The sequence below is a fragment of the Podarcis raffonei genome, chromosome 10 (assembly GCF_027172205.1).
Source record: "Podarcis raffonei isolate rPodRaf1 chromosome 10, rPodRaf1.pri, whole genome shotgun sequence".
In the NCBI taxonomy this organism is placed as follows: domain Eukaryota; kingdom Metazoa; phylum Chordata; class Lepidosauria; order Squamata; family Lacertidae; genus Podarcis; species Podarcis raffonei.
In genome coordinates, this window is record NC_070611.1 from 30650609 (window position 1) to 30665081 (window position 14473).

Here is a 14473-nt window from a genome sequence, read left to right on the forward strand (position 1 = left end):
GTGGGGCACAGGAATTCGTTCATTTTCCCACCCCCCAAAAAAATATAGTTCGCCCCCCCCCCAAGGTCTGAGGGACAGTGGAACGGCCCTCTGCTGAAAAAAATTGCTGACCCTGGAATGAGATGTCCCTATTTTCATTGGGGAAATGTTGGAGGGTATGTGCTGCATGTGCATACATTTAAAGCACACCCACCTCAGGGGGGAAAAGAAAATCCTGGGAACGATGTTTCTTAAGGGTGCTGGGAATTGTAGTTCTGTGATGGCTAAACTGCAGGCTCCCAGGATTCTGGGTGAGTGTGCATTGAATCATGGGTGTAGGCAGGATTTTTGTTGGGAACCTCAGATTTGTATTCATTTTGATTGATTTAGGGGCGGCGGCTGCCCAACCCCCAACCCCCCCCCCACGCCCATGCTTTGGATGTATGCCGCGTAATGCATGCAGCCTGTGGCAATAAATGTTCTGGGTTTTTTGGGAAGAGATTTTCCCAGCCCTATCTGAAGACGCTGCGGACTGAAACCACGCACGGAGGATGAGACCCTCGCCTTCTCCGGGAGGGCTGCGCAAACAGGCAGCCTCCCCACCCTGGTCCCGTTGCTGTCGGGACTCCCCGGGAGAACCAGCCCCGAGCCAAGCGCGCGTGACCCACGAAGCACCCCTGGGTCCGTCCGGCCCGCGCGTCCGCTTCTCTCTCCGCCCGGCTCTTGGCGGGCAGGCGAGGGCAGCAAAGCCTCCCTCAGCGCGTCACTTCCCGGGCAAGATGGCGGCGCCCGCGGGGCCGTGAAAGATGCGGCTCACTCGGAAGCGGCTGTGCTCCGCGCTGCTGGCCGCCTACTTGCTCTTCTCCCTCTACGCGGCTTACAGCGTCTTCCTGAAGCCCCGCCGCCCGGCCGCCTCGCGAGCTGCGGCCCCGAGGGAGAAGCAGGGGCGAGGTAAAGGGGACTCCTTCCTTCCTTCCCAACAACGACGCCTCCTCTAATTCTGCCGCCCCCCCACCTGCCCTGTTGCTCTCTGTGTGACAAGCATCCCCACAGTCATTTATTACTGTATTATTATTAGTATTTAGTTTTAGGTGTGTATAGCATTGCAGTCTTGGCTCCTTGAGAGGCCGACTCTCTGCACTCCCCGTTACAGCAGGATTTGCATTTACAGAGTTTATAGGGAAATGCAATGTTTGCAAGACAGGACAGGCACATACAAGTCCTATTCTGTTCCTATATGGTGCTTCAAGTGATGTATCCAGGGGACTGGCCAGCATTGGGGGCAGACTTCTAGGGGCCGAGGTCACTTCTGGGGGGCCCCAAAAATATTTGAAGGGACTGACCCTCAAATTGGATGGGCATTGCCAGTCTAATGGTGTGCATGCTCGTCTTGCGATCCATTATGTGGGGGCACCCCCACCCCCTATTATTTTATTCAAGTTGGCACCCCTGCTGGCCAGATTCTGAGAGTCCACAGTCTTGTACCATCAGGCGCTTCCCAAGAACTCCAAAGTGCTTTTAAGAAGAGAAAGGGATAGGTATATATTGTTGTAGATTCTTTTGGGCTTGATTGTGTTAGAAAATGGTAACAAAGTATAGGAAACGAGATTCATGCAGAGGTTAGAACGGTGTCAGGTTAAGGTTGCCACCATTGTTTCTCATTAAGCAAATCTATTACAAGCAGATGTCACAAACTGGTATTTAACTGTTGAAGCAGATGTTAATATCAGGTGATTAAAGGTTAAGGTAAAGGGACCCCTGACCATTAGGTCCAGTCGTGACCGACTCTGGGGTTGCGACGCTCATCTCGCTTTACTGGCCGAGGGAGCCGGCGTACAGCTTCCAGATCATGTGGCCAGCATGACTAAGCCACTTCTGGCGAACCAGAGCAGCGCACGGAAACGCTGTTTATCTTCCCGCTGGAGCGGTACCTATTTATCTACTTGCACTTTGACGTGCTTTCGAACTGCTAGGTTGGCAGGAGCAGGGACCGAGCAACGGGCGCTCACCCCATCGTGGGGATTCGAACCACCTACCTTCTGATCGGCAAGTCCTAGGCTCAGTGGTTTAACCCACAGCGCCACCCGCATCCCTTATCAGGTGATTACTTCATAGTATAATAGACCAACCGGATGCCGTACGGATGTTTTGCAACACAACTCCCATCAAATCTGGCTATCATGGCCAATGATGGGATGATGTGAGTTCTAGTCCAACAACATCTAAGAGCATGCATAGAGCATGCTGCATCAGGCCAGTGGCCCATGTAGTCCAGCATCCTGTTCTCACAGTGGCCGACCAGATGCCTGCAGGAAACCCACAAGCAAGACCTAAGCACAAGAGCACTCTCTCCTCCTGTGGTTTCAATCAGCTCCTCTGTCTGTGGAGCAGAGCAGGGTCATCATGGCGAGTAGCTGTAGCCTTGGCTGGAGGTTAGCAAAGGCTGGTGTAGACCAGGCATAGTCAAACTCGGCCCTCCAGGTTTTGGGACTACAATTCCCATCATCTCTGACCACTGGTCCTGTTAGCTAGGGATGATGGGAGTTGTAGTCCCAAAACATCTGGAGGGCCGAGTTTGCCTGTGCCTGGTGTAGACTATGTATTAGGCCTTAGAACAAGAATTTCACTTTTTGGAGTAAAGTCAGCAGCTTCCAGCATAAGTATTCATTATATTCATTATATTTTCATTAAGGTGGTAGCATAGGAAGAAAGTGGTGTAGATTGTCTATCATATTTTGTGTTATTGTTAGTATTACTTTGTAACGTTTGGAAACAGTTGGTACTGAATTGCAGGCCGAGTAAACCAGGGGTTCCCAAAGTGTGGTCCACAGGCCTCCAATGATCTGTGAGCTTCAACTCTGGTGGCAGCTCTGTGGAGCAGTGGAGCTACGTGTGAAGAATGTTTTGTGTGTAAGCACAGTGGCTGCTCTGTCTTTCTTTGAACCCAGAAGTCTGCCTGGAAGATGGATGGGATGGGCCAGAAATGAGGGGCAGAGAGGCTCTGACTTCCTCACAGGAATAAATTCAGGGCTGGCATCAAAACAAAGGAAGAACCCAAATGGGGAAAACAGACAGATAAGGCACTGAAGATGAATGAAGAGTTAATGCATATGGAAATGGAAACAGTAAGAAATAAATTCGTTTAGCACAACAGACATATCCACCACACTGAAATAGTCATATTGATTTTAACCATTTTTTTTATAATGTCTTTCATTACTTATTGTATTTTATCACGTTAAAATTTGAATTCCAAAATACTTTAGCACCTAGTGCAGAAAATTCATTAAGTGGTCTGCCAAACCCTTTGCAATTTCCAAGTGGTCGAAGCACGGCAGAGTTTGGAAATTACAAGCTTTGTAATAGAAGTTGGGCCTTTTTTTCCTGAATCCAAGCCAGTCACTTCAGTTTTCTCCAAGCTACTATCACGATCACTCCTATTATGTATGGCAACCAAAATGAAGGACAGGACAAGACTGTGGAGAGGGTCTCTACAGTTTGCGAAACAACCAAGGTTTGCAGGAAAATTCTTCCAAACTCCTAAAAGCACTTTAGGTAGGATCAGTCTAAATGTGCACCTGGGCACAGATATAATTTATTAGCAATTTTTTGCTTTCCTTTGGATGCGTGCTCTGTTGAAAGGAGAAGTGCAAAGAAACAATCCTTTCTTCACTCATCCAATATTGGCTCGCAGTTCCTACACAAGCTCATCTGCCCTCTGGTGTGCATAGGTACGAATAACACTGCTTAGTGAAACAGCTATCTAGTTTGTCTGTTTCTGAGTTCCTGCTTCAGCCAAGCTGGAGCCACAAGGCCTACTAATATTGAGCAAACACCTCAACTGTGTGTTTCTAACATGGTTGAACCTTACAATAGTTCTCTCCTGCTTCGTAAGATCAGTGTGTGCATGGTGAAGGAAACTCTCACATGCATGTTGCCATAGTGCACTTTGGGATTTAGTTTCTCTAATGTAAGATTGACACATTTGACATTCTTCCATTTTCTTGTGTGTGTAAAGTGGAAGAAGGAAAGAGCTTCAGGTTTAAACTGTGTTGGCCTGTTGGGTAGCCATTACCACTACCCCAGTAAAAGTGCTCATCATATTTTCTTGGGTGGTATTGCTTTCCCATGGCTCTCAGTCTTTTAAGGAAGGCAGTTTGCATGCCCCGTAAAGTAGCCAGGCAGGCATGCAATGGGTGATTTATTACATTCTCCATAATAACGTAAGCAGCTACCTGAGAGAATCTCTCCCTTCTTCCAAAATTCAAGAGGGGTTAAAACTAATAGGTTAGCTGCTGTGACTTTACTGAGCTCTTGTGTATGCTGCTGTTACGTAATGATTCTATGAAGTTAAATGACTGGAGCAAAAATGTAAACACACTTTCATAAAGAAGGTAGAAAAGCCAACGAGAGGCAGCCTTACCAGCTGAGCCAAGTGAAACTCCCTCCTGGAAGAACTGCTCACCACAATTAGGATGGAGGAAAGGGAAAATGAATGGGCAAGACTGGTGGGGATGGGGGGTTGGAGAGGAGTGGGACAGTACACACCTGAGGTTCACACCTGTGTCCCATCAAGAGTTCAAGGCACACAGAGCACCTGCAGGACCTTGGAGAGCTCCCAGAGTTCTAACATGATAGCTTTGTGAACTGTTTTCTTGACAAGTACCTGCACGCCAGCCTGTTAAATGGCTGTTACCTTATTCTGCCATTTTTTGCTCCTGTGGAACTGAGGAAACAAGGGCACCATGCACGAGTCATCTGAACCAAAGGAGGTGGCAATACCATGCCCCGTAGTTGGGTCCTGAAGATGGTTCTGACAGTTGTGTCTCTGTGAGTCATGAGAGGCAACACTGAAAGAAGCACATCACAAAGAGTTATAACTGACTCCTTGATAGCTGCCTTATTCCAAGTTAGACCATTGGTCTATCTAGCCCAACATTATATGCATTGACCAGCAGAGGATCTCCAGTGTTTCAGACAGAATTTTTTTGCAGCCAGGGTTAGAAGCTGGGACCATGTATTGTTCTGGTTTCACAAAGGAGCCCCCAGAATAATTTCTGCACCATGGAAAGCTCCTAATAAGCCACTTGTTCTAAACAAGGGTTGGAAGTGAACTGAGGCCTTTTGGGTCTCTGCCTCCAATCCACATTTCCCAGGCTCTTCCCCCTTTGGGAGAAATAGTCTCTTAAAGGGTCAACCCTGTGGCATGGGAATGGATATTTCTACTGTATTCTACTGACCTGTTGAACTGGACAGGTCCTATTGGGACCCTTGATTCAAGTGAAGGTATCTCCAAGGATCCTGGCTCCAATCTATGGGGTCTGATGCTGTGGCATTTGGTTCAGTGGCTCCTTCCTGCCAGTCTTGGATTCAGTGGTCCCCTGATTACCAGCATTAGGATCACAGTCAGGGACAAAATCTGGCTTCTTAACCAGTGATGATGTAGCCTTCTGCTTGGTTTCCTGATCATTGCTGGACTTTGGGGTCATGACAGACTATTAGCATAGAAAGCATATGCTGAGTTATGTTTCCGTGATGTTTTTTATTATATAAAAAAGTATTTATGCACTTCAGGTGTCACAGTTTTAGTATATGTACAGCATGGGCCTGTAACAACACATTCAACAAAGTTCTGATGTTATGGTTCACGTTGTTTACATTATTTATACTTAGAACATGCTGTTTTGGGAACTGAAGAATGGAATCCTTGGGAAGTTGATGAGAAAAACGATTTGCAGCGGAAGTCTGCAAATAGTCTTCAACTGTTAAAAAAGATGCAAGTGCAACAGGAACAAACAGACCTGAGGGTACAAATTTGGGGGAAAGCTGCTATTGGTAAGCGCTTGTCAATAGCAATGTGATTGCTGTTTCTAAATAATATTGCTTCACTCCTTCGGTTCGATCCTTAACATTTCATTACTGAACTATTGCATTCAGTGGATTTCCTTGTAACTGAGTTTAGGATTACAGTGGTACCTCGGGTTAAGTACTTAATTCGTTCCGGAGGTCCGTACTTAACCTGAAACTGTTCTTAGCCTGAAGCACCACTTTAGCTAATGGGGCCTCCTGCTCCTGCCGCGCCACCGGAGCATGATTTCTGTTCTCATCCTGAAGCAAAGTTCTTAACCTGAAGCAATATTACTGGGTTAGCGGAGTCTGTAACCTGAAGCGTATGTAACCTGAAGCGTATGTAACCCGAGGTACCACTGTAGGCAGGATTCCAAGCCCACTTTGCTGATAGCAAGCCTTGTTAACTTCCATTGGATTAACTTCCTAGTAGATATTATTAGGATCATATCTTGTAAAATGGAGCATAACATTTCCTGCCCAGTGACTAAAAAATTAATTTGACTACAGATGTTAAAAGTTTCTGAATGTACAGGGGCAGATGGGGCTCATCAACCTAGGAAGGTAGCCCATAGGAGAAGGAAAACCCTGATCCTAAAACTCCGCTGCCTTGCGGCTATACTCATTCATCATGAGAAAGGCTTCGGGAGTAAACCCCAAGGAAAAGTTCATTCCTGCTACCTTGCTGAGACTCCTTCTTCAGCTCTGGCTACTGCCTTGTGGAAGGCACAAACCTCCATAAATCTCTCCCCCCCTTCTGCTGGATTAGCCTTTGGCCCCATTTCGTCTTCCACCCATTCCTTGGAGCCCTGCCAGTCCCTGCCAGTCCCTGACACCTTTCCTATTTTTCTGTATTCCTCTCATTGATTTCACATTGATGGTATAAAGCCCTTTGCAGTGGTAAATGGACGGACACTCTCTATGATGCTTCTAAGGTTTCTGAGGGTGTCTTTCTTCAATACTGAATGGGGTGGAATGTTAGCCTGAGAGTGGGATCTGTCAAAGGCAGCTCTGCTATCAGGCTTTCCTCCTAGTGGGCCAGGGCTTCTCTCCATGCCAAATATCCCAAAGCCTTATATCACCTTGCAGATATAAGTGCACCTTGCATGCATCAGCACTCCTGTAGGTTTCTTGTTTTCTCGTCTGCTTAGATCCCCTCCCTAAAGCACCCTGCATTGCTCTTACTTATTGCAGACCTTTATTTACCTTGCCAAGTTGTGTTGCTTTATTGGAGTTGGCCTGCTTTGCTTCTCTTTATCTTCATTTCTCGTTAAGGTATCTAGGAGTTCAGATGCGTCCCATATTGTTCAAACTATAAATCATGTTTTCATAGGCCTTTACCTGTGGCAGCATATCTTTGAAGGTCTTCTTGAGCCTGCTGATGTGTCAGCCCAGTGGAGAGAAGGAAGCGTCACAGCAGGGAAATCATTCTTCAGGTATCGATTGTATGATACCTCTTTTAAGTTTAGTTGTGTTCAAATATATAAAAGGATGTCACATAGAGGAGGGAGAAAGGTTGTTTTCTGCTGCTCCAGAGAAGCGGACACGGAGCAATGGATCCAAACTACAAGAAAGAAGACTCCACCTAAACATTAGGAAGAACTTCCTGACAGTAAGAGCTGTTCGACAGTGGAATTTGCTGCCAAGGAGTGTGGTGGAGTCTCCTTCTTTGGAGGTCTTTAAGCAGAGGCTTGACAACCATATGTCAGGAGTGCTCTGATGGTGTTTCCTGCTTGGCAGGGGGTTGGACTCGATGGCCCTTGTGGTCTCTTCCAACTCTATGATTCTATGTGGCAGTATTTCTTAGCCCAGTGAGCATGCTTAACATAATTTTGTGCATTGCATTAGTTAGTGAAATTGTTCAAACAGAATGTTTATTCAACAATGAATAATGTGATACTTGCCTGCACATTGGTTGGTACATCTCACCGTGTGTGTGTGTAAATATATACATACTGCTGGTACAACAAGCCTTGGGGTCAGGCCATGAAGAGTTGGCAGCAAAGACAGTGCAGGACAAAGCCTTATGGTGGTCTTAATTTCTTGGGAAAAATTGCACAGTTCCTCTTCATTCCATTACAAAAACGATAGAGCAAAATCCTTTGAGCATCAGTGATAACTATTATTTAAAATGTCAATCTGGTGTGTTATATTGCATTATTTGTAATACCTGTAAACCTTGCAATGCCTGTCCTTTGTCATTCACAGCTTCATTACAGGTCCAGCTGTTGTCCCCGGCTACTTCTCAGTAGAAGCTGACAATGTGGTTCTAGTGCTGAATGGCCGAGAGGAAGGAAAGATCTCCTACGCCACTCAGTGGCTGCATTATGCACAAACATTAGTACAAACTCACAAGCTGCAGCATGTTGCTGTTGTGTTGCTTGGAAGTGAACAGTGCAAAAATGAATGGATTTCCCCTTACTTAAAAAGATACGGAGGGTTTGTGGACCTGCTCTTCGTAATATACGACAGCCCCTTAGTGAACGAAGAAGATATTTTCCACTGGCCTTTGGGAGTTGCTACGTAAGTCCTGAAAACGTTCAGGAAAATATTTTTAATTTGCATATGCCTAAAAATTATGTCCTATGTATTTACGTGTATAACAGTTAATTAAGATGGGATATACGTTGAATACACAATGATTTATAGAATAGCTGTATTAAGCAAAAAGTAGTATTTTCCTATTGTTGATAGTGCTAGTTTTCACTTTTGGATTAGGATTATTGTGTTTAAGAATCAGATTTGTTGACTGAACTACAGTTTTAAGTGGGTGGGAATTCAATTGTGAGCACAGTTTCTTGGAAGAAAACTCCACTGGGCACATCGGCCCTTCCTTGTACATCATCATAATAACTTGTTAATAATAATAATAATAATAATAATAATAATAATAATAATAATAATACTGTAATAATTTATCACTTTACCCCGCCCATCTGGCCGGGTCTCCCCAGCCACTCTAATCAGCTCCCAACAGAATATTAAAAACACAATAAAATATCAGTCCTTAAAAACTTCCCTAAACAGGGCTGCCTTCAGATGTCTTCTAAAAATCAGAGAGTTGTTTATTTCCTTGACATCTGGTGGGAGGGCATTCCACAGGGTGGGCACCACTACCGAGAAGGCCCTCTGCCTGGTTCCCTGTAACCTCACTTCTTGCGGGGAAGGAACAGCCAGAAGGCTCTTGGAGCTGGACCTGCTGAACGATGGGGGTGGAGACGCTCCTTCAGGTATACAGGGCTGATTGCTGTGATGTCTTCACAGGTTGCATTCTTTCACCTAATATATACCAGCATTTACATTGAGATTCTTTTTTTAAAAAGTTAGGATTGTATTTAAATTAAAGAGATCTGATTTTATATTTGTATACTACTTTTTCTCACTGAGCGGCAGTTGCATAACTATATTGGTGATATAGTGGATCTGAACACAACAGAATTGCACGAAACATGGTTTTGCAGATTTTTGGGCCCCCCAGACCGCACTCTTGATGGGATGGAAATAACTATAGCATGTGCCACTGTTCTGTTGCTCCATTAATGTTAGCAGATTTGGGGCAAGAAGAAGGGCTCCTCCCATCACCGGTATATCCTATGGGAGATGCTTATAAAAGAATTTCACCATGGGGTCTTCCCTTGCAGCCTAAATCTTAGAATGAAGTGGAATTACTTGTCAAATGGATGATAATAATAAGTTCTTGGATTGTGAATGCATTGCTGGTACATTTCTTCAGGAGCTCAGTAGATTGTGCTGTGTTAAAAATTGGGTAAAGCAGGAATAGTGATCCTATGGCCTCCAGATGTTGTGGGGCTCAGCTCCCCACAGCCACAACCAGCATGGTCAGTGGCCATAGACAGTCATCCAGTAAAATCTGGGGCATCATAGGCTGTCCTTCCTTGGATCAAAGGTTGATAAAAATATCAGAGAGACAAAAAAAGCAAGGAGAGTTCTTGCGTGCAAAGGTTGCACTTGGGGAGTTGTACTCCGCTGACGTAAATGTGGTCGTGAATGCTGTACTAAGATGGAAAGGACATGCCTTTCACTTTTGTGAATGGCTTAAATAGAAATGAAAGAATGAAGCCAAATGAAAGAGCCTTTGAATTGATGCACCATTTATTAGGGGGGAAAGGGAAGAACGGCGCTTTACATTCTGCATCTTCTCAACAGGCTCACGTAACCAAATAAACAATTAGGGGTGTCAATGTTAAAGAAGCCAGTCACTTCTGCTGGCAAGAAAGTAGATGTAGATCAGGAATAGAAAGTTCTGAATAAAATGAAGGGGCAGACTAGCATGGAAAAGGCTGTGAGCAGAGTTGGAGACAGATAGATAAGTTTGACTGCTAAACAGATTCCTATGCATGTCTACTAAGACATAAGTCCCTCTGAATGTAATGAGACTTCCTCCAAGGAAAGCATGTGTAGGATTACAGTCTGATGTAGGCATAATGAAATGTGATTTACAGTCCCGTAAGTACGCTGTGGATTGCAACCTTCATAAACGAAGAGTTCCAAATCCTTGCATTCGTGGTTTTCCCCCCCCTGACAACTGCTTAATTACACAGAGACATGTTTTATTTTCATTACAGCTACAGATACTTTCCTGTAGTTGAACCGAGTTGGTCAATGCTCCACACCCCAAGACCGTACCAGTGTAATTTCTTAGGAACCATTTATAAGAATTCAACAAGAGAGATCCTAGTGGACGTCCTGAAACAAAATGGACTTGATAAGCTTTGTTGGATTTCAGCCAGAGAAGAGTAAGAACTATAGTCTATAACAGCAAAAATTTTAACAGTTAAAAATACCAATGTTTTGTGTTGACTGCATCAGGATTTTGATACCAATTTGCAATAATTGCCCGCATGGGGGGTGTGTGTTTTGAAATGCCAAAATTGTTGGATGATGGCTTTATGATAAGGGTTCAAATACCATACCAGCACTTTATAAAACTGCTATATGCATCGTGATGTGCAGGTAGAGTTCCAAGATGATGATGATCCGCCCATCTGGCAACAGAACACTAAAAACAGAATAAAACTTCAAATATTAAAAACTTCCCTAAACAGCTGTCTTCTAAAAGTCAGATAGTTGTTTATTTCCTTGACATCTGGTGGGAGGCCGTTCCACAGGGCAGGCGTCACTACCGAGAAGACTCTCTGCCTGGTTCCTTGTAACCTTACTTCTCGCAGGGAGGGAACTGCCAGAAGGCCCTCGGAGCTGGACCTCAGTGTCCGGGCTGAACAATGGGGGTGGAAACACTGCTTCAGATATACTGGGCTGAGGCCGTTTAGGGCAGGCACAGGCAAACTCAGCCCTCCAGATGTTTTTAGACTACAACTCCCATCATCCCTGCCCACTTTCTATTTTTGAGCTGTGTGTATGAATGCATAGAATTTGAATGGAAATTCTTTAGAAATAGTTTGAGATGTGCAGCACTCAAGGTCAAAGCACTGTTGTTCATTCTCTTGACTATTCCAGTTTGTTATCTTATAAATTGTTTAAAACATGCACTCTTTCTTTCTGATCAACCTCACAAATAAGTGAAAATCAACATAATGACTTGGGTCTGTTCCATCTGTGTGTGTCCCCCAAAAGCCCCCTTTACCCCCTAATAGTCTCCTGAACAATGTGGGATGAGGCTACTGAGATGGAGGGGAGGACAGGAAACATTCCTTCTGTGAACTTCCTTACGTTAACTTATCTTAGGATCCAAGCCATTAAGCTCTTTAAAACAAGGCAGTAATGATTGATGAAGGCAATGGGGAAACAGTGATGTAAACTATCCACTCCCCAGTTCTTAGATATTACTGTTGTGGCTGTGGCTGCTACACCGAACGGCTGCACTAAAAATGTGGTGTGAATCTTTTGTTTTCTGCAAAATTTGTTGTTGACGAAGTATGCACTTTCAGCATCCTTTTGTCTTTTTTTCCTAGGTGGTGGCCACAGGAAACAAACGAGAGCCTTCGAAACTACCACGACGCATTGCTACAGAGTGATCTCACGTTATGCCCAGTGGGAGTAAATACAGAATGCTACAGGGTTTATGAGGCATGCTCATTTGGCTCCGTTCCTGTTGTAGAAGATGTAATGACACCAGGCAATTGCGGAAATTCATCTGTGTCCCACAGTGCCCCACTGCAATTACTAAAGACCACGGGAGCTCCCTTTATCTTTATTAAAAACTGGAAAGAACTGCCTGTCCTTTTAGAAAAAGAGCAAAATATGACTTTGCAACAAAAGATTCAGAGGAGGAAACAGCTTATGGAATGGTATCGGCAATTCAAAGCACAAATGAGACAAAAATTTATTAGCGCACTGGAAAATTCCTTTTTCACTAAGGACGGAGGAGGTTAATTGTTACTCTGAATAGACTATAGTGTAATGCGGATCGTTGGAAGCCAGAGCTGCTTCCCACATTGGTTATTCCCCAATGAAATAAAAATGTAAACATAAATGCATGTCCACAATATAAGGATCCTGCATGAATACCAGCTGTCAGTGTTGACGAAATGGATTCGCAAGCCACCTTGCAGTCCCATCCACTATGGAACTCTCCGAGCAAATTTGGTGGGAGACTGCAGGGAGAAAAAGAGGAAAGGACGTCATTTTGCATGAGCAGAAGTCTGCTTGTATAGTGTTAGATGTTGCCTAACGGCCTGAAAATTAATTAAGAACTCGGTTTACAAAAAAAGAAAGTCTTGTCACTGAAGAATCTGCCTCAAATCACGTCAATAAGTTTATTTGTTTATTTTCAATATTTAGTTACCACCCAATAACTAAAGTTCCTTGAGCGGTTCGTCAGTAAAAATTAAAAGCCATAGAACTTATATTGAAATGTATGTTAAATCTAAGCAACGACAAAACCAGCCGCAAAATAACACCAGCAACAAAGATCATCAGTGCAACAGGATGGACAAGCTTAGGAAAATGATGGAGGTATTTCATTGTTTTCCTGACTTTCTGAAAATAGGATTAGAAACACAGTGGGGTTTTAATTAGCTTGTTTGAGTGTGGAATAAAACAGGTTCAGTGAGCAGAATAAAATTATCCAAACTAATCTTTTTCCAGCAAAGAGAATTAATAAAACTCTGTAAGCTGCTGGTGGGCAGGAAGTTTCAGTCTATTTCTTCCACAGCAGATGAGCTCTTGTCTCCCCAAAAACAAGACACTTTACCACTGCTATCTGAACGTGGGGTTCGAAACAGGCATTCACCACTTTTGACATAGAGACAGGTGTGTGGTGACTTTCAGATGGGAGTACCGTATTGCAATCTATGTAGAGCTGCATTTGAATATGGTTCAGGAGCTTCTGCTAGTGTGAAATGTTTCCGCTTGGCTGTTGACATGTACAAGTAGGCACCATCCTGTAATAGCTCTTTTGAGACTCCTGCACCGGCTACCAATCTGTTTCCCTGGAGAGCTCAGGTCCTGATTGCCTCTCTTCTAGTATGAAAAATACAGCAATCTCCCGCTGCCCCCCATCAGCATTAAAAAATGGCTTGCTTCTGCTTTTTTGTGAAGGTCATATTGGCCTCCGCACACTAAACTGGCCTTCCCTGTTTGTAACCTCGTAGTTTGGAATTTGATCTACCGTGGGCGAGCCGTGTTGACTTCTTCCCTGTTATCTTTTGGGAGGCAAGTTAAGACTTCTTTCTTGCTGTTGATTTGAGGGTCTTTGTTCTGCTGACTAGCTGTTTTATTCTTGTATTTCAATTTTCCTTACAACTTGTTTTATGGTTGTGTGTTAAAAGACTTTCTGTGTTCATAAAGTGGTATACAAATTACTTAAACACAATATCAAAATCAAGGTCATAGCAGAGCCCTCCTCTATTAGCAAGGCCCAATTCATGCAAACTACTACTAATAATAATTTTATTATTTGTACACCGCTCATCTGACTGGGTTGCCATCCACTCTGAGTGGTAATTTTGCAGTAATAGCTACGGGGGTTGGGGACAACCACCACAACTACATAATGACTGTGGAGTCCAGGTGCCATTTGTATGAAGTGTATTCCAGTGAGGGTCTGTTATTTTTTAACCTTGAGAATGCATACTCATAGGATGGTTAAAAACCATTTCCAATGCATGGGGGAATCACTTCAGCCAAACAGCTTGCTGCAAGGAGCAGCTTCTGTGTGATTGCATCTTTGGCTGCCATGTCACCAATCCCATATATATGAATGGTGCTAATGTCTTGCAGGTCTGGGTGGAAGGGCACTCATATATGTGTAGGCAGGTGTTTGCACACTCCACATTACTAAGGGTTCTACGGAGTTCATGCAGTTTAAAATCAATCTATTTTTAAAAAGATGAACTTAAAGTATTAAAAAGAAAAGTTGTGTTGCAATTGTATACACACTTTCCCCTACAAGTAAGTTGAATATAGTCCAGTTTATTTCTTTTTTTAAAAAAAATATTGATTAAAGATTTTCCTTGTTTACAAAAGCACATGCATTGTCTCTTTCTTCGGGTTGTGTTTTCTACACATCAGTTACATTTGTTGTGAGACATTGGTGTTATATGTAGTGTAGGGTTGGGAAGAAAAGAGGGGGAGAGAAGGGAGAGGGGGTAGGGTGGTAAAGCTTATGTTCTTTTACTTAGTCTGAGGCTTTGTGTGGTTTCAGATTTTTGAGGACCATATCTAT

General features: G+C 43.9%; 1 protein-coding gene across 2 annotated transcripts; it reads left to right on the forward strand.

Annotated features, from left to right (window-relative positions):
* The first annotated feature begins 711 nt into the window (after nucleotides 1-711).
* Nucleotides 712-14273, forward strand: RXYLT1 (ribitol xylosyltransferase 1). Of its 2 annotated transcripts, none has more exons than XM_053405732.1 (6): nucleotides 712-930; nucleotides 5653-5814; nucleotides 7160-7262; nucleotides 8035-8349; nucleotides 10413-10583; nucleotides 11760-14273. In XM_053405732.1, the coding sequence occupies exons 1-6, from the start codon at nucleotides 786-788 to the stop codon at nucleotides 12178-12180; spliced, it is 1317 nt and encodes a 438-aa protein (XP_053261707.1). In that variant the 5' UTR covers nucleotides 712-785; the 3' UTR covers nucleotides 12181-14273. The 2 variants fall into 2 exon arrangements, with proteins under 2 accessions (XP_053261707.1, XP_053261708.1); XM_053405733.1 differs by lacking the exon at nucleotides 712-930 and adding an exon at nucleotides 2895-3104.
* Nucleotides 14274-14473: the final 200 nt, after the last annotated feature.

Excerpts from the sequence above, each read along its gene's own strand:
- RXYLT1 (XM_053405732.1), top strand. The coding sequence starts at position 786 with ATGCGGCTCACTCGGAAGCGGCTGTGCTCCGCGCTGCTGGCCGCCTAC. Across the intron at positions 5,815-7,159 it reads TTGGGGGAAAGCTGCTATTG|GCCTTTACCTGTGGCAGCAT; the intron begins GTAAGCGCTTGT and ends ATGTTTTCATAG. Across the intron at positions 10,584-11,759 it reads TGGATTTCAGCCAGAGAAGA|GTGGTGGCCACAGGAAACAA; the intron begins GTAAGAACTATA and ends TTTTTTTCCTAG.